Source organism: Garra rufa, chromosome 7, assembly GCF_049309525.1.
Source record: "Garra rufa chromosome 7, GarRuf1.0, whole genome shotgun sequence".
Classification (NCBI taxonomy): Eukaryota; Metazoa; Chordata; class Actinopteri; order Cypriniformes; family Cyprinidae; genus Garra; species Garra rufa.
In genome coordinates this window covers 42,445,599-42,469,768 of record NC_133367.1, presented here as the reverse complement: position 1 = coordinate 42,469,768, position 24,170 = coordinate 42,445,599, and the positions used below count along the sequence as shown (strand labels likewise).

At 36.5% G+C, this 24,170-nt stretch overlaps 3 protein-coding genes across 3 annotated transcripts in view; 2 read left to right on the top strand and 1 right to left on the bottom strand.

The window, feature by feature from the left end:
- Positions 1 to 5,781, top strand: part of senp5 (SUMO specific peptidase 5) — an 11,950-nt gene extending 6,169 nt beyond the window's left edge. The window contains exons 4-6 of the mRNA XM_073843732.1: positions 1,180 to 1,317; positions 1,388 to 1,522; positions 4,626 to 5,781. Of these exons, the coding sequence (XP_073699833.1) occupies positions 1,180 to 1,317; positions 1,388 to 1,522; positions 4,626 to 4,760 (408 nt within the window). The 3' untranslated portion in view covers positions 4,761 to 5,781. The remainder of the gene's footprint in view (positions 1 to 1,179; positions 1,318 to 1,387; positions 1,523 to 4,625) is intronic.
- Positions 5,782 to 8,045: 2,264 nt separating this feature from the next.
- Positions 8,046 to 12,393, bottom strand: ncbp2 (nuclear cap binding protein subunit 2). The gene is made up of 4 exons (XM_073844372.1): positions 12,202 to 12,393; positions 11,367 to 11,548; positions 10,316 to 10,454; positions 8,046 to 8,307 (listed from the first exon to the last, which is right to left on the bottom strand). The coding sequence occupies exons 1-4, from the start codon at positions 12,274 to 12,276 to the stop codon at positions 8,236 to 8,238; spliced, it is 468 nt and encodes a 155-aa protein (XP_073700473.1). The 5' UTR covers positions 12,277 to 12,393; the 3' UTR covers positions 8,046 to 8,235.
- A 111-nt stretch (positions 12,394 to 12,504) lies between these two features.
- sirt7 (sirtuin 7) lies at positions 12,505 to 24,155 on the top strand. The gene is made up of 10 exons (XM_073843869.1): positions 12,505 to 12,681; positions 13,070 to 13,207; positions 14,933 to 15,037; positions 15,168 to 15,238; positions 15,374 to 15,446; positions 16,838 to 16,936; positions 17,101 to 17,337; positions 18,651 to 18,731; positions 18,837 to 18,943; positions 22,325 to 24,155. Exons 1-10 carry the CDS (start codon positions 12,505 to 12,507, stop codon positions 22,515 to 22,517), a joined length of 1,281 nt encoding a protein of 426 aa, XP_073699970.1. The 3' UTR covers positions 22,518 to 24,155.
- The last annotated feature ends 15 nt before the right edge of the window (positions 24,156 to 24,170 follow it).

The window sequence follows — 24,170 nt, the reverse complement described above, 5'->3', positions numbered from 1 at the left end:
GACTGATTTCAAATTGTAATTCATTGCCCAGGAAATTAGTCATAACCCACAGCTCAGCAGTGGACATGCATTTTTTTGCATGAATAAAACAAGACATGACGTGTATAAAATGACAAAATTAGCAAACTATACACTGAAACAAAATAAACAGAACTTTAACAACAACACTGATATAAGAGCTATAATTTCGAAATAAATAGGCTACAGGATATAAGAGCTCGTGGTGTAGCTGTCAATCAGATGCGCTCTCGGCCACCGACGTGCTCTCTGCGTTTCCTTTCAGAGTTATCATTGGCTGATAGAAAGATTAAAAATAGCATTTATTTAAGATGTAAATAAGATCAAGACCCATTATGATCTATTCTGTCGTGCAGCGCTCAAAATTGTGGACATCATGAGCCAGTTCTCCCGTAAAATAACATCTGAATCGTTTTTTGAACTGGTTCATTTAAATGATCTATCCGAACGAATCTTTTCGTGGAAATGTATCAGACTATATTAACTATTAGCGAGCAAGAGGCAAATTAATGTGTGCTTCTCAAACTGAAGGCTGCATCCTTAAACTCAGACGAGTTTAGTAATGAGTCGTTTTTATTACGTTTATTTTCATCAATCGACGTTTGATGACTTGCAGCCGAAATATTCAGCCTTCATGGAATGCAGCCTTCCGTTTAAGAGGTAAGTTTTGTTGAGTTGAAAACGGCTCTGAATGAGGAGTCGATTCCCCTTGAGAGGATCGATTCCAAATGTTGGAATCGATTCTCGATTCCCAATGCCTCGGAATCGAGGAATCGATTCTTTTTGGAATCGATTCCCAGCCCTAATTCCATAGGACTTTCTCAAACCAACCTAAAAAGTCTCCTGTAAGATATTTGTCTTTCTCAAGTCAAATTATTTGTTGTTTTTAGCAAATACTCTGTAAAAGGATGTGATTAAAGTGTTAATTCACCCAAAAGTTAAACTTCTATTATCATTTACTCCTGTCTTTGCGCTGTGGAAACACAGAAGAAAGTAGTTTGAAGCCCATTGACTTTCTTTTGTGTGGGCAAAAAAGACATTTCTCAGAATTCTTCTTATATTTTGTCTGATTGTTTTCTTTCTAAAGAAAATGGACCTTGTGTCTGATTAAAAATTGTGGATTATGGCATTTCCAACTCCTGTCTTTCCATATTTCCTCAGGTTGATCTGTTTTCTAAGACACTGATCCTGATTCCTCTCCACCTGGAGATCCACTGGTCGCTCATAACCGTGGACGTCTCCAAGCAGAGCATTAACTTCTACGACTCCCAGGGCATCCTGTTCAAGTTCGCTGTGGATGTGAGTGCTTTTGAAGAGTGATTCAGACTGAAATCCTCACATAGAGCTGACATGTGACTCTTCTCCACAGAACATCATGAAATACATCCTGGCGGAAGCGAAAGAGAAGAAACAGCCCATCTTTCAGAAGGGTTGGAAGATGGCCGTCGACAAGACCATTCCACAGCAGAAGAACGACAACGACTGCGGAGTTTTTGTCTTGGAGGTAAAAGAAATGTCTTTACAGTAGGGCTGGGGGGTTTGACAGTACCTTAGATTTAGATGTTAAAATACTCAACTCAATTTTGGTGAAAATCAGACCAACAGTCTAGGAGGAGTTGGAAATTATCAAAATGGCGGACAGGAAGTTTGGCGAATTTTGGCATAATTGGTATCAATGTTCTTGGCATGTCCCAAGGAATATATTGAGATCAATACTTCATTACAGTAGGCTAATGCAATCAACAGTTATTAGCATTTTTGGAAATGTCATAATTAATGGTTAATGAATGGAAGGTTTTCAACAATAATCAAAATGGCGGACAGGAAGTTCAGCCAACTATGGTATAATTGGTGTCTATGTTGCTGGAATGACCCAAGGGAGACCGGTTTCATTACAGTAGGCTACCGTAATCTACAGTTATTAGCATTTTTGTAAATTTCATAATTAATGGTTAATGAATGGGTTATTACTCTTGACCAATAGGTGGCGCTCTTACCAAATTGATGTGGCGTGATCAGTGTGAGGTGACAATGGCACATACAAAATTTGGTGCAAATATACGAATTCCATAACTCTTTGTCAGCATGGTCTAAAGATGATCCGAGTCAAATTTGGTGAAAATCAGACCAACAATCTAGGAGGAGTTCGAAAAAGTAGGTTTTCAACAATAACCAAAATGGCAGATAGGAAGTTTGGCCAATTTTGGCGTAATTGATATCAATGTTCTCGACATGACCCAAGGAATATTCATTTCAATAAGCCATTTTCATCAGAAGTTATTAGCATTTAACTATTGACCACAAGGTGGCACTGCCACCAAACGTTTTAAGTACTGTCAGGCCAATGTCTTTTAGTAGAATTCATTCATGCGTTATTCGAGAACTGTTCGACTAATCAACTTGAATTCCATAACTTTTTGCCAGCATGGCCTGAAGATGATCTGAGCCAATTTTGGTGAAAACCAGACAAACCCTCTAGGATGAGTTTGAAAAAGTAGGTTTTTCGAAAAATTAAAAATAAAATAAAAAATTACAATTTTTAAAATTTTATGTTTTGGCCAAGGATTCTAAGAAAAAAAACTATTTTGATTCTGTGCCTTACGGTTCAGAAGTTATTAGCATAAAATTTGTAACATTTTGGACAGGTGGTGGCGCTAGAGAGTTTGAGTTAGAGACTTCAAACTTGCTTGACTTGGTTAATGTTGAGACTGTCCTCTATCAGTGTGCTAAATTTCACAACTTACCCACAAGCGGTGCTATGGGCTACCATAGACTCGAGTGGAAACGGGAGAATAATAATAAGATCTCCAACGGTTTTGACAAAATTTTGATGTTCAGATGAAAAATCAAGATTAAATATAACTGCAAGCAGCGATTACTGGGATTCAAGTGCTTTAAGGCATTTAAGCACATATGAAAAAAGACATTACATGTTATTTAGCAAGCACGAAACAACCAAAATCAATGAAGTAATTAATGTTATACTTTAGTAATACATTAGAAGTCAAAAGTTTGCACACACCTTGCACAAATCTGGAAAATGTTGATGATTTTAGCAAAATAAGAGGGATCATACCAAATTCATGTTATTTTTTATGTAATACTGACCTGAATAAGATATTTCACATTAAAGACATTTACATATAGTCCAGAAGAGGAAATACTAGTCGAATTTATTAAATACTTGACATACACTTGATGTACCCCTGAATGATCCACAGCTGTGTTTTTTTTTTATTTAGTGATAGTTGTTCATGAGTCCCTTGTTTGTCCTGAACAGTTAAACTGCGCGCTGTTCTTCAGAAAAACCCTAGTCTGAAGATGATCTGAGCCAATTTTGGCGAAAATCAGACAGACCGTCTAGGAAAAAGTTTACAAAAAGTAGGTTTTTCGAACAATTAAAAATAGGGAAAAAAAACTAAACCTTGTGATACTTTGCATGAGCCAAGGATTTAGAGGAAACAGAATTTTGATTCTGTGCCTTATGGTTTAAGGTATTAGCATACAATTTGTAAAATTTTGGACAAGTGGTGGCGCTAGAGAGTTTGAGTTGGAGACTCCAAATTTGCTGTGGTTAATGTTGAGACCATCCTCTATCAGTGTGCCAAACTTTACAATTAAGGCTACACTTCACCCAGGACCGTTTGTAATGTAGCCTGCGAACCAGAATCTTTGGTTTTCCAGCATTTTTGTGTATTTGAACCCTTTCCAACAATGACTGTATGATTTTGAGATTCATCTTTTCACACTGAGGACAACTGCAGCTCTTACAGAAGGTTCAAACACTCACTGATGCTCCAGAAGGTAGGAATTCAGAAGGAATTTGTCTTATTTTTTATCATTTAGCACTGCCCTTCAGAGGCTACAGAAGACACTTACATTCAAAAGGTTTTCACACTCTGGCTTTTAATGAATGTTTTTTTTTTCCTTCTGAAGCATCGTTGAGCGTAAGAACCTTCTGTAATAGTTGCATGAAACGTTGCATGCTCGTTTAGAGTCACCTGTCACACATGCTCAGGAGGATTTGTGAAGTTTTGAGTTTTTATTTAGGCTTTTGCGTATATTTGGACAGGCTTATTTTCTAAACGACCTCGTTGTAGTTTCCCAAAGGGTACATTTCAACATTTTTTTGATAATTAAAGACCTAGTGTTTTTTTTTTTTTTTTTTCCCTGATTGAATGAAAAACCTAAAACTAGTTTGCAAAAGTAGGGTTTTTACATCTTCTCTGGATTTTTTTTTTTTTGTGCTTTTTTTCTCCTTTTAATGCATGTTTTTTATTCTTCTGGAGCATCAGTGAGTGTTTGAACCTTCTGTAAAAGTTGAATATGAGTCCTTCAGTTGTCCTCAGTGTGAAAAGATGCATCTCAAAATCATATAGTCATTGCTGGAAAGGGTTCAAATACACACAGAATGCTGGAAAACCTTTTCTGAAGAACAGCGGGCACTTTAACGGTTCAGGACAAACCAGGGACTCATGAACAACTATCACTAAACAAAAAACCAAAACAAAAACAGGTAAGAACACCGTATTAAGAATCAAGCATACAATACAATACAATAAAACAAGTGAACCGAAATGAAACTGAACATCTTTGTCATTTGGCAGTACTGCAAGTGCCTGGCGTTCACGAAGCCGCTGCTGTTCACTCAAGAGGACATGCCACGCGTCCGCAAGAGGATCTACAGAGAGCTGTGTGACTGCAGACTGTCTGACTGTCTAAACCAAGACAAAACCACATAGACTCGTGTCTGAACGACCAACACAAACAGGAGAGCACGCACTTCACAACAAGACAAAGAAACCCAAAGTTCTGGTCAGGCAAAGCTGGAAAACACAAATATTTAAGCCTGTCCTATCATTCCTGTCAGATCAGCCACTGAAAAAAGGCTTGCTGCTTGAGTTTTCAGGTCGCGTTTACCTCTTCGCATTACATCCGCGGCTCAGACATGCCTTTTCCCAGCGTCCTCAACCTGTGACGACCTCTCAAAGTTGTTTTCGGGCAACCGCAACGATTGGAAACCTCTCAAGCGTGTGGGTATTTCATTATTTTAATTTCAGCCATAACACAGATTGTGTGTTTCTATCAGGTTTCTTTTTTGTAAAGAGATTAGGTTTTGCTTCGCAGTATAAAACTTGAAGGACTTTGGTCGTTTATGAGCATCACGCCGTTGTTGAGGTACAAGAAGCGTTTCTAAAGGCTTTTAATGAATGTACTGTTAAACACCAGAATCCTACTTGTACAGTCTTGTAACTCAAAGTCCTGGACCAGATTGCTCTTTTTTTGGTTTCTAACGAGAAAGTCGCTTGATGTAAACCGCCGGCGTTATTCGGCCATTCTGTTCCAAACTGCTGTTCTCTCACTTCTGAGCACTTTCCGTCGTTTTCCTCGAACGCGTCAACGGTTAAGATGGATCTGTAGCATGTAGATTGAATTGAAGTCAGTTAAAGGTCATTTTCAAATGAGCACAGTGAGGTTGCTGCCTTTTATTTATACTCCTTGATGGTGAACTGATCTGAAAAATGTCATTCATTAAGCTGAAGCAGAATCTGAAAATGCTCGAGTCGTCTTCATTACGGCCATCTCTTTTCTACTTTGTGATGCAGTTTGGTACAAACATAGTAGATTTATACTTTTTGTCAGTGACCCACCAATCTGTCATTTAGTTACTTGAACTTTACCAACAAATCATAACCTCAGACTGAGTTTCTGACTACTAGTTTCGTCATTATTTAAGATGCATAAAACCATGTTGAATAACCAGTGTTGTGTCTGTTGTGTTTGCAAAAAGCAGTCGCTTACCCCACACCAAACGCTGGTTTTCCATTTCAAAGGGCCAGTGGAAATGTTCAACATTTGTCCAAATAGTTTAGAATCCTGTTTTTCTTTGAGTAATAAAATAGTTTTATATACATACGAATGGGTTGAGCTTTAATTATCATCTCGAGTTGAGCAGGAATTATTACACACAGTTTTAGCAAATTAAATTAAAACTTGTTAACAACTTGCTAATCGTGCTAGAAACATGTTATTATCTTGTTAATCATGTTGGAAACATGCTAGCATGTTTCTAGCATGATTAGCAAGTTACATGCTAACGACTTATTCATGATGGCGTTATCAAATTGCTAATCACATTAGAACATGCTAACATTTTGCTAACATGTTTCTAACTAATCATGCTAGAAACATGTTAGCAACTTGTTAATCACTCTGAAAACATGCTAACAATTTGTTAATCATGCTAGAAACGTGTTATTAACTTGTTAATCACGTTAGAAACATGCTAGCAACTTAACACGTTTCTAGCATGATTAGCAAGTTACATGCTAGCGACTTACTAATAATGATAGAAACTTGTTAATCACGTTAGAAACATGTTAACATCTTGCTTACATGTTTCTATTAAGATAGAAAAATAATAGCAACTTGCTAATCACACTGGAAACATGCTAGCAGCTTGTTAACATGTTTCTAGCCTGATTAGCAAGTTACATGCTAATGACTTGCTAATTATGCTAGAAACATGTTAGCAACTTGTTAATCACTCTGAAAACATGTAAGTAACTTGCTAATAGTGCTAGCAACTTGTTAACATGTTTCTAGCATGATGAGCAAGTTACATGCTAACGACTTATTCATGATGAGTTATCAAATTGCTAATCACATTAGAACATGCTAACATTTTGCTAACATGTTTCTAGCATGATTAGCTAGAAACATGCTAACAATTTGTTAATCATGCTAGAAACGTGGTATTAACTTGTTAATCACGTTAAAAACATGCTAGCAACTTAACACGTTTCTAGGATGATTAGCATGTTACATGCTAACGACTTACTAATAATGATTGAAACATGTTAGCAGCTTGCTAGAAACTTATTAATCACGTTAGAAACATGTTAACATCTTGCTAACATGCTAGCAGCTTGTTAACATGTTTCTAGCATGATTAGCAAGTTACATGCTAATTATGCTAGAAACATGCTAGCAACTTGTTAATCACTCTGAAAACATGTAACTTGCTAATAGTGCTAGAAACATGCTAGCAACTTGTTAACGTTTCTAGCATGATTAGCAAGTTACATGCTAACGACTTATTCATGATGACGTTATCAAATTGTAACATTTTGCTAACATGTTTCTAGCATGATTAGCTAGAAACATGTTGGCAACTTGTTAATCACTCTGAAAACATGCTAACAAATTGTTAATCGTGCTAGAAACGTGTTATTAACTTGTCAATCACGTTAGAAACATGCTAGCCACTTGTTAACACGTTTTTAGCATGATTAGCAAGTTACATGCTAACGACTTACTAATCATGATAGAAACTTGTTAATCACGTTAGAAACATGTTAACATCTTGCTAACATGTTTCTATCAAGATAGAAACATAATAGCAACTTGCTAATCACACTGGAAACATGCTAGCAGCTTGTTAATCATGCTAGAAACATGTAAACAACTTAATCACCTTAGAAACATGCTAACAGCTTGTTAACATGTTTCTAGCTTGATTAGCAAGTTACATGCTAACGACTTGCTAATTATGCTAGAAACATGCTAGCAACTTGTTAATCACTCTGAAAACGTGCTAGAAACATGCTAGCGACTTGATCACTGGAAACACGCTAGCAACTTGTTAACGTTTCTAGCATGATTAGCAAGTTACATGCTAGCGACTTGATCACACTGGAAACACGCTAGCAACTTGTTAATCATACTAGAAACATGCTAACAGCTTGCTAACATGTTTCTAGCATTATAAGCAAGTTACATGCTAACAACTTCGCTAATCATGCTAGCAACTTGTTGGAAATGTGGTCAAATTGCTAATCACGTTAGAAACATGCTAACATGTTTCTAACATGATTAGCAAGTTACATATCAACTTGCTAATCACGTTGGAAACATGTTAGCAGCTTGTTAATCGTGTTAGAAACATGCTAGCAACTTACTAATCATGATATAAAGATGTTAGAAATGTGCTGTCAACTGAAGACACACAGAGGGAGTCTTACAAGGCATTTTATAAAACAGTTTATTAAAAGAGAGAGAGAGACTAGACACATGCCACATCAGATGAACTCCTAAAGCACTAAACTCGAATATGTACATCACACACAAAAAACTGGATCTGCTACTGAGCATCCCTGTCATAATTCTGTCCATGTTCAAAAAGTAACAAAAAAAACATTCTGGCGATAGGCATGTTCAAGACTTCTGCACCAGTTTCCCATAACCCCCTCTGGCGGGGTCATAGTCCTGTCTGTACTCATCTCTGACCTGGAAACACAAAGAACAGGCTTCTAGAAACTGGCAACTGAAACACAGCCCCAGAATGCTGGATCTTGTGCAGTGGGATGCAGAAGAGAGCTATATCAACTAAATCCTGAGATCTGTGTACAACTGAAGAGCCGACAAGAAAACATTTTCAGAACGGAAGAAATAGTCTCAGACTTCTGGACCTCACTTTACAGGATAAATTTGTGTTGGTACTAGTAAAAAAACATGTTCCTGAAACATAAATGTAGAATTATTGTGATGAGAGTAATTAGGTTGGCTTGAGAAAGCTTGAATCTGCTACTTCAGCTTTTTATTCTTCTTCTTCTGAGACTAAATTTCTGGACGCTACTCCTCCTACAGTTTTAACTCTACTAACTTCAAACTCATGTAAACAGCATGCTAATGTACATAATGTGCTAATCATGCTAGCAACTTGCTAGTCAGATTAAAAACATGCTAGCAACTTGCTAATCGTTCTAGAAGCATGTTAACAACTTGCTAGTCAGATTAAAAACATGCTAGCAACTTGCTAATCGTTCTAGAAGCATGTAAGCAACTTGCTAGTCAGACTAGAAACATGATAGGAACAAGTCAGCAACTTGCTAATCATGCTAGAAATTTACTAGCAAGTTAATCATGTTAGAACCATGCTGGAAACATGCTAGCAACTTGCTAGTCAGATTAAAAACATGCTAGCAACTTGCTAATCGTTCTAGAAGCATGTAAGCAACTTGCTAGTCAGACTAGAAACATGATAGGAACAAGTCAGCAACTTGCTAATCATGCTAGAAATTTACTAGCAAGTTAATCACGTTAGAACCATGCTGGAAACATGCTAGCAACTTGCTAGTCAGATTAAAAACATACTAGCAATTTGCTAATCGTTCTAGAAACATGTTAACAACTTGCTAGTCAGACTAGAAACATGATAGGAACAAGTCAGCAACTTGCTAATCATGCTAGAAATATACTAGCAAGTTAATCATGTTAGAACCATGCTGGAAACATGCTAGCAACTTGCTAGTCAGATTAAAAACATGCTAGCAACTTGCTAATCGTTCTAGAAGCATGTTAGCAACTTGCTAATCGTTAAAAATGTTAACAACTCGCTAACCGTGCTAAAAACATGTTAACAACTTGCTAGTCAGACTAGAAACATGATAGGAACAAGTCAGCAACTTGCTAATCATGCTAGAAATATACTAGCAAGTTAATCATGTTAGAACCATGCTGGAAACATGCTAGCAACTTGCTAGTCAGATTAAAAACATGCTAGCAACTTGCTAATCGTTCTAGAAGCATGTTAGCAACTTGCTAATCGTTAAAAATGTTAACAACTCGCTAGCCGTGCTAGAAAGTATGTTAACAACTTGCTAATCGTTAAAAATGTTAATAACTCGCTAGCCGTGCTAGAAAGTATGTTAACAACTTGCTAATCGTGCTAAAAACATGATAGGAACAAGTCAGCCACTTGCTTATCATACTAGAAATATACTAGCAAGTTAATCATGTTAGAACCATGCTGGAAACATGCTAGCAACTTGCTAGTCAGGCTAGAAACATGTTAAGAACAAGTTAACAACTCTCTAGTCCTGTTAGAAACACAGTAACAACTTGCTTATAAGTTAATCACGTTAGAACCATGCTAGAACAACTCGTTAATCATGCTGGAAACATGCTAGCAACTTGCTTATAATGTAAGAAACTTGTTAATCATGCTAACAACTTCCTAGTCAGGCTGGAAACATGCTAGCAATTTGCTAATCATGTTAGAAACATGCTACTGACATGCTAGTAACTTGTTAATCGTGCTAATGACATGCTAATAATGCAAGTAACATGTTAATTATGTTAGCAACATGCTAATTATCTAATCTATCTATCTAAAGTTAAAAAATGTAAGCTTTTACAGCTGCTTTAAACTTTCAAGCTAGGATTTCTCAAGCCAACCTAAAGTTCACCTTGACTAGCTTTATCTAGTTTATCATTTTGTGCTTTTATCACTCACCTGGCCGCCTGATTTGCCACGGCCGTACTGTCTTCCCTCTTTAAATCCTGCGTCCCAGTCCGTTCGGATGATCCGGTCATCCAGCCTCGTGCCATTAATGAACCTCATGGCATTCTCAGCGTCAGCACGAGTGTAATATCTTCAGATCAGCAGATAAGGAACTGACACTGTTTTACAGTCTCTGTGTTTGAAAGTCTTTCAATGTCTTTCTTCAGTCGGAAAGAAATTATGTTTTTTGAGGAAAACATTTGAGGATTTCTCTCCATATAATGGACCTCAATGGTGCCCCCGAGTTTGCAGTTTAAATGCAGCTTCAAAGGGCTCTAAACAATCCCAGCTGAGGAAGAAGAGTCTTATCTAGCCAAACAATTGGTTTTCTAAGAAAATTGACAATTTATATACTTTTTAACCTCAAATTTTCATCTCCTCCAACTTCAAAATCGTCCTTCATCTCTGAAGAAGGGTCAAACACCCTGAACAAAAAAACAATAAAAAAATAGGACGATTTTGAAATAAGAGAAAATGAAAATGAAATGTTTTCCTCAAAAAACAATTTTTATTTTAGAAAATAACCAATCGTTTCGCTAGATAAGACCCTTTTTCCTCAGCTGGGATCGTTTAGAGTCCTTTAAAGCTGCGTTCAAACTCACGGGCACCATAGAAGTCCACTATATGGAGATTTCAGATTTCTTTACAACTAAAGAAAGAACGACATGAACATCTTAGATGACAAGGGAGTGAGTAAATGATCTGTAAATTTGTGTCCTGAAAGTGAACCTCTTTAAATATGATAAACAGGAACTCAAATGTGCGGTTTTGATGGAATTAAATTCAATGCAGGTTTCATTAACAATATCTTCCCTTATCTTTTAAAGATAAATGAAAGCCTTAAGGGTTTGTAATGACATCCTTTAAAAGTTTACAGTAGAGAGTGTGTAAAATGCTCAGAAAATGTAATAAAAGCTTGCATTATTGAGGAAAGTAGTATGATCGTCTAGCAGATGGAGGACTGAAGGAAACAGAATAAAACAGCTCTGAACTGAAAGGATACTCTACGAAACAGAAGCCACACGCTGTCTTCTTGACTTTGTCAAGGCCGATGACGATCCTCTTGACGTCTCCGCTCTTAGAGAAGAGCTCGTGGACCTGCTCCTCTGTGGTGTAGAAGGACAGGTTTCCCACATACAGAGTGGAGCTCTGCTTCAGCAGCTTCTCCTGCTCATAACGGTTGCCCTGCAGACAAGACACCTTCAGTTCTCCGGAGTGTTCACATTCACTTCAGGATCTAATACAGCAACAGTTTAATAGATGGGATCACTGTTTTGTTTTGTGTTTTTTAAATGAAACACTTCAGCAGAATTGCATTAAATTGGATTTTAGGTTACAAAAGACTTCGATTCCATGGTTACAGAGGTACAAATGTTATCAAATCAGCATATTAGAAAGATTTCTGAATGATCACGTGACACTAAAGACAACTAATAGCTGCTGAAAATAGAGATGTCAGTTTATCAAGCGTAAAATATATATATATTTAAATTAAATAAAACTTTTTGATCAATGAACATGAAAATCATATTTTTAAAAAACAAAAAGGAACTTAAACAAATGAACACTGAGTCTATTTGAGTAAGAAATATAAATATTTATATGTTTATTATCCACGGACTGGCTCACAAAAGGTAAACTAACGTGGAAGATGTTTTTATAAACGAACTATTTAAGTAGAAATTACTAAACAAACTAAATATACAACTAAATTTGTAAAATCTATAAAGAGAGAAAGAAAAAGGGAAAGAAAAATAACTAATATAATGGGAAATATATAAATAAATGTGCCAGATTGTTTGATGCATCCTTATTAAAAGAAAAAAAACAAAGCTCACCTTAAAATGTTGGTCTCGATACTGGCTTATATCCACATATGAGTCGCTGTAAAGAGCATTTAGTTTAATAGACATGGTGAAATGAATAAAATAAACTGAGATTCAGCGAAACGGACTGTTTTTCAAAACAGCATGGACGTAGAGAAAAGCGGAAACGCGTTCTTCTTCGTCTTCCGCTTAACAATGGTTGCTTGCACAGTGCATTACCGCCACCTATGATTCATTTAACACAGACCAGACTGAACTCGCACACATAAATTCAGATGCCACATATAATAACAGTTTTAAAATGTAAATAAATAAATGAATGTTTTCATTAAATCATCCAAATCTCGCGATAGCTCGGCCTCAGGACCGTCATCGGGGAGATCCAGCATGGACGTCAACACAAACAGCGGCTGCTCTGCGCGAGCAGAAAGAAAACAGCAAGAAAAGGCGAAAATACTACAGCGAGAGAAACAACGACAGACGATGAAGACGGTATGAACACGAGTCATTATATTATTAACACATAACGTTATTATTATTACCCATATGAGCAGAAACTGTAACGACGCGAAACACAAAGCCGGTTAGTCGAGCTAAACCTGTTCAGTTAAAACCCCTACATAGGGTTTCAGGTAAGCGAGTTTGTGTTAAAATGCCATTGTTATGAGAACTGGTGAGTTTGTGCTGCTCTCAACGGAATTATTAAATCCTAGAAAGATTATGAAAGCTTCTAGAAGAGTTTGAAGGAGATCCAGTGTTATTTATGACTGTCTCGATCACAACTACTGTACTTGTGGTTACAAGAAAACAAAGTCTTTTTGTAAAGCTGAGTCTGTCTTGGTTATAAATTAAAGTGTGTCTGTTTTTCTGTATGTTACAGATCTCAAAGATCCTCCAGAAGGCTGAGGGTGAGCGGACGCAGGAGGAGCGAGGACTGCTCCAGGCGCATCAGGACACGGTTCAGGAGCTGAGCCGAAGACAGAGCCGCAGATTCCTGCTCAAGAGAAAACAAGAGGAGGTAGACATCAAGCTGATCACAAACAGGGTTTCTGCAGATCTTAAAAAGTCTGTAAAGTATTCACCCTTCCACAATTTAAAGGAGTAGTTCACTTTCAGAGCACAAATGTACAGATAATGTACTCATCCCCTTGTCATCCAAGTCTTTCTTTCTTCATTTGTGAGGAAATTATGTTTTTTGCGGAAAACATTTTAGGATTTCTCTCCATATAGTGGACTTCTATGGTGCCCCCAAGTTTGAACTTTCAAAATGCAGCTTCAAATGGCTCTAAACGATCCCAGACGAGGAAAGAGGGTCTTATCTAGTGCAACGATTAGTTGTTTTCTAAAAAAAAAAAAAAATTACAATTTATACACTTTTTAACATCAAATGCTCATTTAGAGCCCTTTGAAGCTGCTTTTAAACTGCTTTTTGGAAGTTTAAACTCAGGGGCACCATAGAAGTCCACTATATGGAGAAATATCTTGAAATGTTTTCTTCAAAAACCAAATTTTTTTGACGATTGAAGAAAGGCATGAACATCTTGGATGACAAGGGAGTGAGTACATTATCTGTATATTTTTGTTCTGAACGTGAACTAATCCTTTAAGACCTTTAAAAGGTCTTAGATCAGAACATAAAGTCTTAAATGTATTGAGTCGCAAAAATCTTCCTCTTTGTTCCTCTTTGTTTTCCAATACAAATATCCAAGCATCCTTAAAGGAGAAGTCCACTTCCAGAACAAATAATTTCAGATAATTTACTCACCCCCTTGTCATCCATCAGTCGATAAGAAATTGTTTCTTGAGGAAAGAAAATCAGGAATTATCTCTATATAATGGGTGTCAATGGTGCTCCGAGTTTGAACATTCAAAATGCAGTTTAAGAAGGGTCTTTTCTAGTAAAACTATTGGTTATATTTGGAAACAAATTGACAATTTATTTACTTTTTAACCTCAAACGCTCATCTTGTCTAAGTCTGCGTAAACTTTTTTTTTTTTTCCCGCCCATTTTATTTTCTTCCCCAACTTCAAAATCACTCTAGGTCACTGCAGAAGAACCAACCCAGTGTTTAAAATGTGAACATGCAAAGTACATGCGTCAAAAAAAAGGCAAAAACAGCGATGACAATTTGACAGTCTTGACGTTGAAGTTGAAAACAAGGCGGGAGTGTTTTCGACATACCCTAACTATATTGATCATATTGAACTGGATAAAAACAGAGCAGACCTAGACAAGATGAGCGCTTGAGGTTAAAAAGTATATTATTTGGCAATTTGTTTGGAAAATGGCCAATCGTTTCACTAGATAAGACCTTTATTTCTCGGCTGGGATCATTTAGAGCCCTATGAAAGCTGCATTTAAGCTGCATTTTGGAAGTTCAAACTAGGGGGGCACCATAGAAGTCCATTATATGGAGAGAAATCCTGAAATGTTTTCCTCAAGAAACATAATTTCTTTATGTCTGAAGAAGTTCACTTCCAGATCAAAAATCTACAGATAATGTGCTCACTTGTCATCCAAGATGTTCATGTCTTTCTTTCTTCAGTCGTAAAGAAATTGGTTTTCTGAGGAAAGCATTTCAGGATTTCTCTTCATATAGTGGACTTCAATGGTGCCCCTGAGTTTGAACTTCCAAAATGCAGTTTAAATGCAGCTTGAAAGGGCTCTAAACGATCCCAGCCGAGGAAGAAGGGTCTTTTCACTTTTGTCACTGGTCATATAAATGCCATTGTTTGGTTGCAGGTCTTCGATGATGCTGAGAACCTGAAAACTAAAGTGAAGCAGCTGGCGGAGGCGGTGCAGCAGGCCAAGCATGTGGTCATCTACAGCGGAGCAGGAATCAGTACTGTACGTCTTTCTCATCTGTGCTTGCTCACTGGCCAAATAAAGTGCATTCAAATCATTGCAATATTTGTGACTTCTGCTCATTTTACTATTACCAACAAAATAACCGTGTAAGTGTGTGTTTCCTCATCAGGCTGCTTCTATCCCAGACTATCGGGGACCCAACGGTGTGTGGACTCAGCTGCAGAAGGGCCGATCTGTGAGGTGAGGGATCTACTATCAAAGCGTCTTGTCTGAAATATGGATTTAGATTTTAAGATGTAGTCCTGCTTATTGTTTTTGTTTCTGATTGGGTGTGTTCTGGCGCCACATGCTCACATCTGTCTTTATATCCATCAGTTCATCAGATCTGAGTCGAGCTGAGCCCACTCTTACACACATGTGCATCTGGATGCTACACAAAGTGAAGATGGTGAGTGGCGACAACATGTGATTTCTGTGAATGAAGCACGCACATTAAGCAGTTTGTAGTGTGTAGTAAATCACAAATGCTTGATTGTTATATTGGCAAAAAAGCAAACTATAAAATGGCATAAAAGCTTGTTAGTGCCAACTAGTGGCTGATTACTTTCAAAATTCCCACTGACCATTAGGGCCATGAGTCCACCAACCAATTTCATTCCGATTGGCCTGTTAACCTTGTTCAATAGGTGCTCAAAATTCATTGGCCGATGACAGCCATGTTTTTTGAGATACGCCAATGTCCTCATTGACCTTTATGACACACTGGACAAAGACACTGCATACCAATTTTCAGGTCAATTAGACTAAGGCTTGCATAGTTTTAGCTGTTTTTAATTTTTTTCCGTCTTATAGTGCCACCAAGTGGCAGAACAAATGTCATAAATCACACTTGAAATGGTAATTGTTATTGATTTACCTCTGAAAACGTTTTTAATAAAATTGAAAATAAATATATATGTGACCCTGGACCACAAAACCAGTCTTAAGTCGCTGGAGTATATTTGTAGCAATAGCTATGGGTCAAAATTATTGATTTTTCTTTTATGTCAAAAATCATTAGGAAATTAAGTAAAGATCATGTTACATCAAGATTTTTTGCAAAATTCCTACTGTAAACCTATCAAAATGTAATTTTTGATTAGTAATATGCATTGTTAAGAACTTAATTTGGAGAACTTTAAAGGTGATTTTCTCAGTATTTTGATTTTTTTTGCACCCTTAGATTCCAGATTTTCAAATAGATGTATCTCGGCCAAATATTGTCCTATCCTAACAAACCATACATCAATAGAAAGCTTATTTATTGAGCTTTCATATGATGTATATATCTCAGTTTTGTCAAATTTAACCTTATGACTGGTTTTGTGGTCTAGGGTCACATATATATATATATATATATATATTTACAATAAAGATGTATGCACAATCTTAATAGGTCAATGTAACCTGTATTCTAATTAAATCTTATGTTACTGTGTTTCAGTATTGACAAATTTGGGGAGAGGATAAATATTCCAAAACCTTCTAAAAATACAATATAAGAATTAACTGTACACTCACTAGAAATGTGTAACTTGGATATTATACAATTTGTGTACATGAAAAATTTGTGGAAGCTTTTTTTTTTAAAGATGTTTCCAACTCTGACTTTGCACCAAGTCTGTAGAATGAACCAAATACCATCCACAAAATCTAACTATATTCTCACCCAGCTACAAAATAGTCTAGCTAAATCCAACTGCAAAGAATTAAGATTTATAAACAGTATGATTTAAAACAATGTGTCTTGTGAAAGTGCAATACAAAGAGATTGAACCTGACTTTGAATAACTTTTGCAGGTTCAGCATGTGGTCTCACAGAACTGCGATGGTCTCCACCTGCGCAGTGGTTTGCCCAGACACGCTCTCTCCGAACTCCACGGAAACATGTTCATCGAGGTCTGTGAATGACGTGTTTTAGATTTGAAAATCTCTGCATTCACTTAGATCAAAATCCATTTTGAGGTTTACTGTATGCAGTATGCTGTATCAAAAAACATCATTTCAAATCTGTAAAAGCTATAATATCAACTTTTTTTTTAATCTTCCCGTCCGTCACACAGGTATGTGATTCCTGCTCTCCAGCACGGGAGTTTATCCGGCTGTTTGACGTGACCGAACGTACAGCTCTGCACAGGCACGGGACGGGCCGTCTGTGTCCTTACTGCAGAGAAGAGCTCAGAGACACCATTGTGCATTTCGGTGAACGTGGAACTCTGGAACAGCCGCTCAACTGGAAGGGGGCAGCTGAGGCCGCACAGCAGGCTGACGTCATCCTCTGTTTGGGCTCCAGTTTGAAGGTGAGGACATGACTCATGCAGGTGAAAGGGATGGTTTACCCAAAAATGAGCATTCTGTCATCACTCTCCCTGTATGAGTTTCTAATATATTCAAAGTATTTTATATTCCACTATATTATGTTCCACAGTTGGTCATACAAGTTTTGTAATGCACAAGGGTAAGTAAATGATGACATTTTCATTTTTGGGTGAACTATCCCTTTAACTGATGCGATTTAAAGGGGCGTGGCTTCAATCTTAAAGTCTTAAATCGCTTTTCCGTGAATTAAGGCCTTGAAAAGGCAATGTGAATTTCTCATTCATAAAAACACACTTGCTTTATTCCTGAATGAATCAGCCGTTGATGAACAAATGAATGATTCAGTAATTAAATCAGCACCTGCCGCCACCTACTGGCAGATTTAGTTTCATTTTTAAGTATCTTTTCAGTTATAATCTAAACCAGTTATTTCTTTATTAAAAAAAAACACATTAAAATTAAACATGAATTTATTAATTTGATTGCACTCATACCACCTCTGAGCCTCATTAAACATGAAAATTCACCTACACGCCACTTTTGTGTTCTACTGATCACACTTCTGTAGTACAAATTAATTTTGTTAATACTGATTTAGTTTGAATGCTAACTTATTTTTCAACTTTTTTACAAAGCTTAAAAATAATTAAAAAATGACATAAAAGATGACATACCTTTAATAAAGTTGGCAAAAATGGTATTACAAAGGTAAAAACAAAATTCCAAATCCAAAGGAGTCACATATCACCTCGTAATGGGAAGGCCAATTTTTAAGTGCTCCTAACTTAAAAAATTGAGTTTGCTTGTGTTTTATTTCAGGACTTTGACATACATTTTTTTAGAGTGTTGTTTAAGCACTTTTCAGGGGAAACGGCACAATGGGTCTGATCAGAAGGTAAAAGTTATTTCCACATACAAGAATCAGAGGTTTTCAAGCCTTAACATACTTTATGTAAAATAAATTAAAAAAGTAGGTTAGATCAGTTTAAAAATGTTGCTATAAATGCAACTCTTCATGTGCTCCCTTGACAGTATACTTAAAGAACATATTCCTGTATTGTTTTCCCTTCTTTTATTTTTTTTTACCTTTAAATTTTTTTTTTGTTGGTCTTTAAAAGGTCTTTAAAAAGTCTTACATTTACCCTCATAAAACCTGCAGAAACCCTGCATGCACCACATGGCCTAGTTTTTTTTTTAATGTAAGCAGCAGCAATATGAGATTTCAAGTGTGACATATTGCAGTATTTGCCATAATGACTGTATTGTGCCATGTTTCTGCATGTTTGTCCATCAGGTGTTGAAAAAATACTCCTGCTTGTGGTGCATGAACAGACCAGCCAACAAAAGACCAAGGCTGTACATTGTAAACCTACAGGTATTTCCCTTCATAAAACCGCTCTTGATTCTTTTGTTTCCCATTAAATTAATTTGGATTTCAGTTTACGTGATCTAACGGGTTGCTGTGTTTTCCTTATTGTAGTGGACACCGAAAGATAACTTGGCTACTCTGAAAATTCATGGCAAGTGTGATGCTGTGATGGGTCTTCTCATGGAGGAGCTGGGTTTGGAAATTCCCGTTTACAACAGGCAAGACCCATTTAACATGTGTGTTACAATAGCACATATTGCGTTTGCTAATAAAGATAGGGTTTTATTGCCACCGTGCTAAAATGCATCGTATTTTATTGAGATGGAAACTTCATAAGAAATATAAGTAAGAAATTGCATATTCAGGAGCTGTTTTTAACCCCTGCCCTGTGAACTTTATAAATACAACAGCTTCGCTACTTAAATCTACATTATATTTCTCAGCAATGAGGTGATAATTTTTTTTGTAATTAAACTAACAAGCTTCACTTATTCACAAGCTTCACACTCGTTCGCTTCTCTCTCGTCAATTAATTCAAATTAATTTAAATAAATATATCTTAGCGCTACTTTATTTATTACTATATAGAATTCTACATCTAATGAGCTGTAGATAAAATAACAAATAAAAACATGCAGCAATTCTTGGACCAAGCACTATGCTAGGAAAGCATCAGAACAAGTGCAGCAATGACTAACTGAAGCCATTTTAAGGTGATTTTAGTCAAAACGGTTGAAAAATCATAAAAACAACCACTAGTAATAAAATATAATCGGTTATCTCTTTTGACCACAAGGTGGATCTGTCTCCAAACGTTTTGAATACTTTCAGGTCATGGTCTCCATGGTATATACAAAGTTTCGTAATGGTAAACCAGTGCATTCATAAAATGTTGCATTTTCTATCATAATACTCTATTGAAGTCAATGGCAATTTCATGTTTTGTTCAATTATAGCGCCACCAAGAGGCACAAACCCACTAAATTTGGTGTGTGTCCTTAGTGTGTGCCCATACATATGCGTGTCAAATTTGGTGAAAACATCTTATTTTGTTTTGAAGTTATAGACATTTTTCTATATGAGAAGAGAAAAATGACAGACGGCTGACTTTGTTTGCATTTTTTGGCATTTACTATCATAATTTTGGCAATTGGCCAATAGCTTATAGCCGAAACACTGCAGGTAGCCTCAGGTCATGTTTGTTATAACACACACCAAGTTTGGTCTCAATACGCCAAACCGTTGTGGAGATATGGCCTCGCATCCATTTTTGCACGCTTTTCGTAGAATTGTTTGCGCATTATTTGAGAACGGTTTGACTAATCAACTCAAATTCCAGAACTTTTTGCCAGCATGGTCTGAAGCCAGAGCCAATTTTGGTGAAAATCAAACATACTGTCAAGGACGAGTTCGAAAAAGTAGGTTTTATGAACTATTAAAAATAGAAAAAAAACTAAACCTTACTATTTTTAAATTTTGGTATTCATTCGACTTTGCATGAGCCAAGAATTCAGAGAACAGAAGAAGACGCCAACGAATACAATAGGTGCCTACGCACCTTTGGTGCTTGGTCCCTAATTACCGTTATTTTCCGGTCTTCATCCGTTTAGTCAGATTTTGTGCTGTAAAACATCCATGACAGCTGTTGTTCATGCTGGGAAATAATTGCCTAATTGCCACTTGACATGAATTATATACATCATTTTAAATAGCATAACCATTCAAAACCCGAGGGTCTACCATGTGCATGCTAAGGTGATTACTGACAATCATTTTGGGCGGGAATTAATGTAAACATAGATATCGAATAACAATTGTGTCTAAAGTGAACGTAAACAGATCGGCCGAAAATTTGGATCTGGTCAAAAGACAGGACCTCTGCATAAAGACTTAACATTAGTGGGCTAAATGTATTATTCATTGCTGTACTGTGAATAATTACTAAGAAATAATCTGCTTTGCAAGCTTTTTATTCTTCTCCTTAGACTAAATTTCTATCAAACTAGAACCACCAAACTCAGCCCAGCTCTTCATACTTACCTCACTTAGTGTGCTCTATCTTTTCAGACTGATCCGACTTCTAGTTTTCATAAAATTGAAGATTAAAAAATCATAAAAATCCCATAGACTTAAATAGTCAAAATTCAAATTTAAACTCCCAGAATCCTTTAAGACTAAATCAGGCTTCCCTTCTATGTACTATTTTCCATTCATCCTTTTAGTCGGGGGTGTCACAGCTACGTAATGTTTTTTTGCTAAAATTATGTATTTTTGTAGGCCAGTCTGGAAGTTAGTATCACCCAATAGGATTTTTTGGTCCATTGGTCCTTGGATTGTTTCAGAAAGTAAGCTTTGTGACCAACAAAAGTTTAGCATACACTATGAAGGCTATAAATGAACTTCCCCAAGGTCACATTAAAGTCTGAGTTAGAATAGTTAACATGAAATCAGTTATAATCCACTTGTTAGCAGTTTTCAAGCCTTTTTTTAGACAAGTAAAAGCTTCACAAAAATCTTTCGTAAAAAGAAACCTGAAGTAAATCATATAATAAAATGTGGAATTTACTTGAGCTTATGGGTCTGGTACTTACACTGACCTTATTCCAGGTGTTTTAAACCCATTTACTTTTGGACAATACAACTGGAAGTGTTAATATGCTTGTTTTGTTTGGGGGTTTTTTGGCTAAAAGGCTTGTTTTCTGTATAAAGTGTTTTCACAATGCATCACCAATCAGCCATATTGGCAGCACTGAATGTAAACAGTGCCACTGAACCGAATGAAACTTGCATATTTTGTGGATTATTGCTGCTGAAAATGGTCAATTATTGTCATGTTTTGGGCTGTACCAATTGGTCGGACTGTGAAATACATTTGGAGTACTGTAGACTGCCAAAAGTTACAACAAATCAGTGAGAAAGAGGAACAAAAGGCGTTTGTGGTTGGCCAAACTGAACCAGGATTTCCAGAGCAAGAATCTTGACATCATTTATGTTTGTTCTTATCATTTGCCGTCGGGTAGGTGAAATATTAGGCTAATATCTTAATACTGCTCATATGTGAACTTGCACCACAAACCTTTCTTTGTAACAATAGCCAAAAATACATTGTATGGGTCAAAAGGATTGATTTTATGGCAAAAATCATTAGGATATTACGTAAAGATCATGTTCCATGACCATATTTTGTAAATTTTCTATAAATATATCAACTTAATTTTTGATTAGTAATATGCATTGCTAAGAGCTTCATTTGGACAACTTTAAGGGGATTTTCTCAATTTTTTTTTTTGATAAATCTCAATTTCGAAAAATTGACTCTTATGACTTGGTTTTGTGGTCCAGGGTATGTATGTATCTTTACCACCTATTAACTTTGAGTTTGTCAAAATATTGCGGCCTTTCCTGCTTACTAAGTCCTTCTCTATGATTTACCCGCTTCTGCATTTTTGTCATTGGTTTAGATAACATAAATGAGCAGAAAAAAGTATTCAGTAGTACATTAACCAGGCAAACCCTCTATTGTTGGACTATGGACACGTTTTTTCTCCAAAGCAGCAGTCGGTTGTATTAATATTGCCTGTAATGTTTCTGAACAACAGATCACAAGACCCCATCTTCAGCTTGGCCAAACCACTCAGTCCACAAGAGCAGAAGAGTCACACTCGTAAAGAGATAGCGCCACCTTCTGTTCTGGAGGACGCTTCACAAGACGCACAAGCTCAGGGTGAAGCTACGGCGGTGCAAGGCGGCTGGTTTGGAAGAGGTTACGCCAAAGCAAGAAGGAAAAAGTAGACTCTGTAGTTCACAAAGCATGCACAGCTGCTCAAGTGGGTTGGGTTAGGACAGTATTCATGTCCAACACTGTTTCTGAAAGGCTATTATTGATGAACGTATTATTACAGCCTCACTGGGTTACAGATAACTGCTTTTCTGAAAAGAGACAGATGTTTATCTATGAAAATAACTTTTTTAAGCAGGTTTACATGATGGTTTGACTTTGACAAAGTGCACTTTACTTCCAATCTCAGGTTTATAGAATAAGCAATATTCAATTTGTATGAAAACAGGCTGACATTTGTTGCTGTTTTATTTTTTATTTACTTACACATCGGCCAAAAACAAAGTGGAAAATGCAGAATGTCTAGAATGCTGTTTTCCATACCGATTGAAGCGAATAGAGAAACATGCCTTTTTGAACTCTCAAAAAGTAGTATGAAAGTACAATGCTTTTGTTAATAAAGGAGTAGTTAACTTTCGGGACAAAAATTTCCAGGTAATGTACTCACCCCCTTGTCATCCAAGATGTTCATGTCTTTCTTTCTACAGTCATAAGGAAATTAAGTTTTTTGAGGAAAACATTTCATTTCTCCAGATATAATGGACTTCTGTGGTGCCCCCAAGAGTTTGAACTTCCAAAATGCAGCTTCAAAGGGCTCTAAATGATCCCAGCCGAAGAAGAAGGGTCTTATCTGGTGAAACGATTGGTTATTTTCTGAAAAACAAATGACAATTTAAAGAAATTTTTTTTTTTTTTTTTTTAGAGAAAAAACATTTTCGGATTTCTCTCCTTATAGTGGACTTCTATGGTGCCCCAGAGTTTGAACCAATCGTTTCACTAGATAAGACCCTTATTTCTCAGCTGGGATCGTTTAGAGCCCTTTGAAGCTGAATTTAAACTGCATTTTGGAAGTTCAAACTCCGGGGCACCATAGAAGACCACTTTATGAAGAGACATCCTGAAATGTTTTCCTCAAAAAACATCATTTCTTTAAATTGTCATTTGTTTTTTTTGGAAAATAACCAATTGTTTCACTATATAAGACCCTTCTTCCTCGGCTGGGATCATTCAGAGCCCTTTGAAGCTGCATTTTGGAAGTTCAAAAATCGGGGGCACCATTGAAGTCCACTACATAGAGAGAAATCCTGAAATGTTTTCCTCAAAAAACATAATTTCTGTACGACTGAAGAAAGAAAGACATGAACATCTTGGATGACAAGGGGGTGAGTACATTATCTGGAAATTTAAGTCGTCGACGTGAACTACTCTTTTAAGAGCGAGAACATTCTGATAAACTTTCTTGTACGTGTTTCTTTTTCAAGACACAATGTGTGTTCATTGTTTGCATTAGACTTTAGAATAGGAAGTCAGTGTTACTGGATTGACTCAAGATGAATGCTTTATTTCAGACCACTATGAAAATAAATTAATGAGTTGTATTAATTTAATGCATTAGATATACAGTTCCTCAGCCAAATAATACAATATGAAATGCTTGTGTTGACCCTTAACATGGTGCTATAACTGATCACATTGTGATGTTTAAATATAGATTTCCTCTATACGTATGAGCAACAAAACCCTCACCTGTGGACTTCATTGTAATTGTTTTGGATGCCGTTTGTGTTTGAAAACAAGACTGCTGTAAGTGCCATTACTTCGTATTA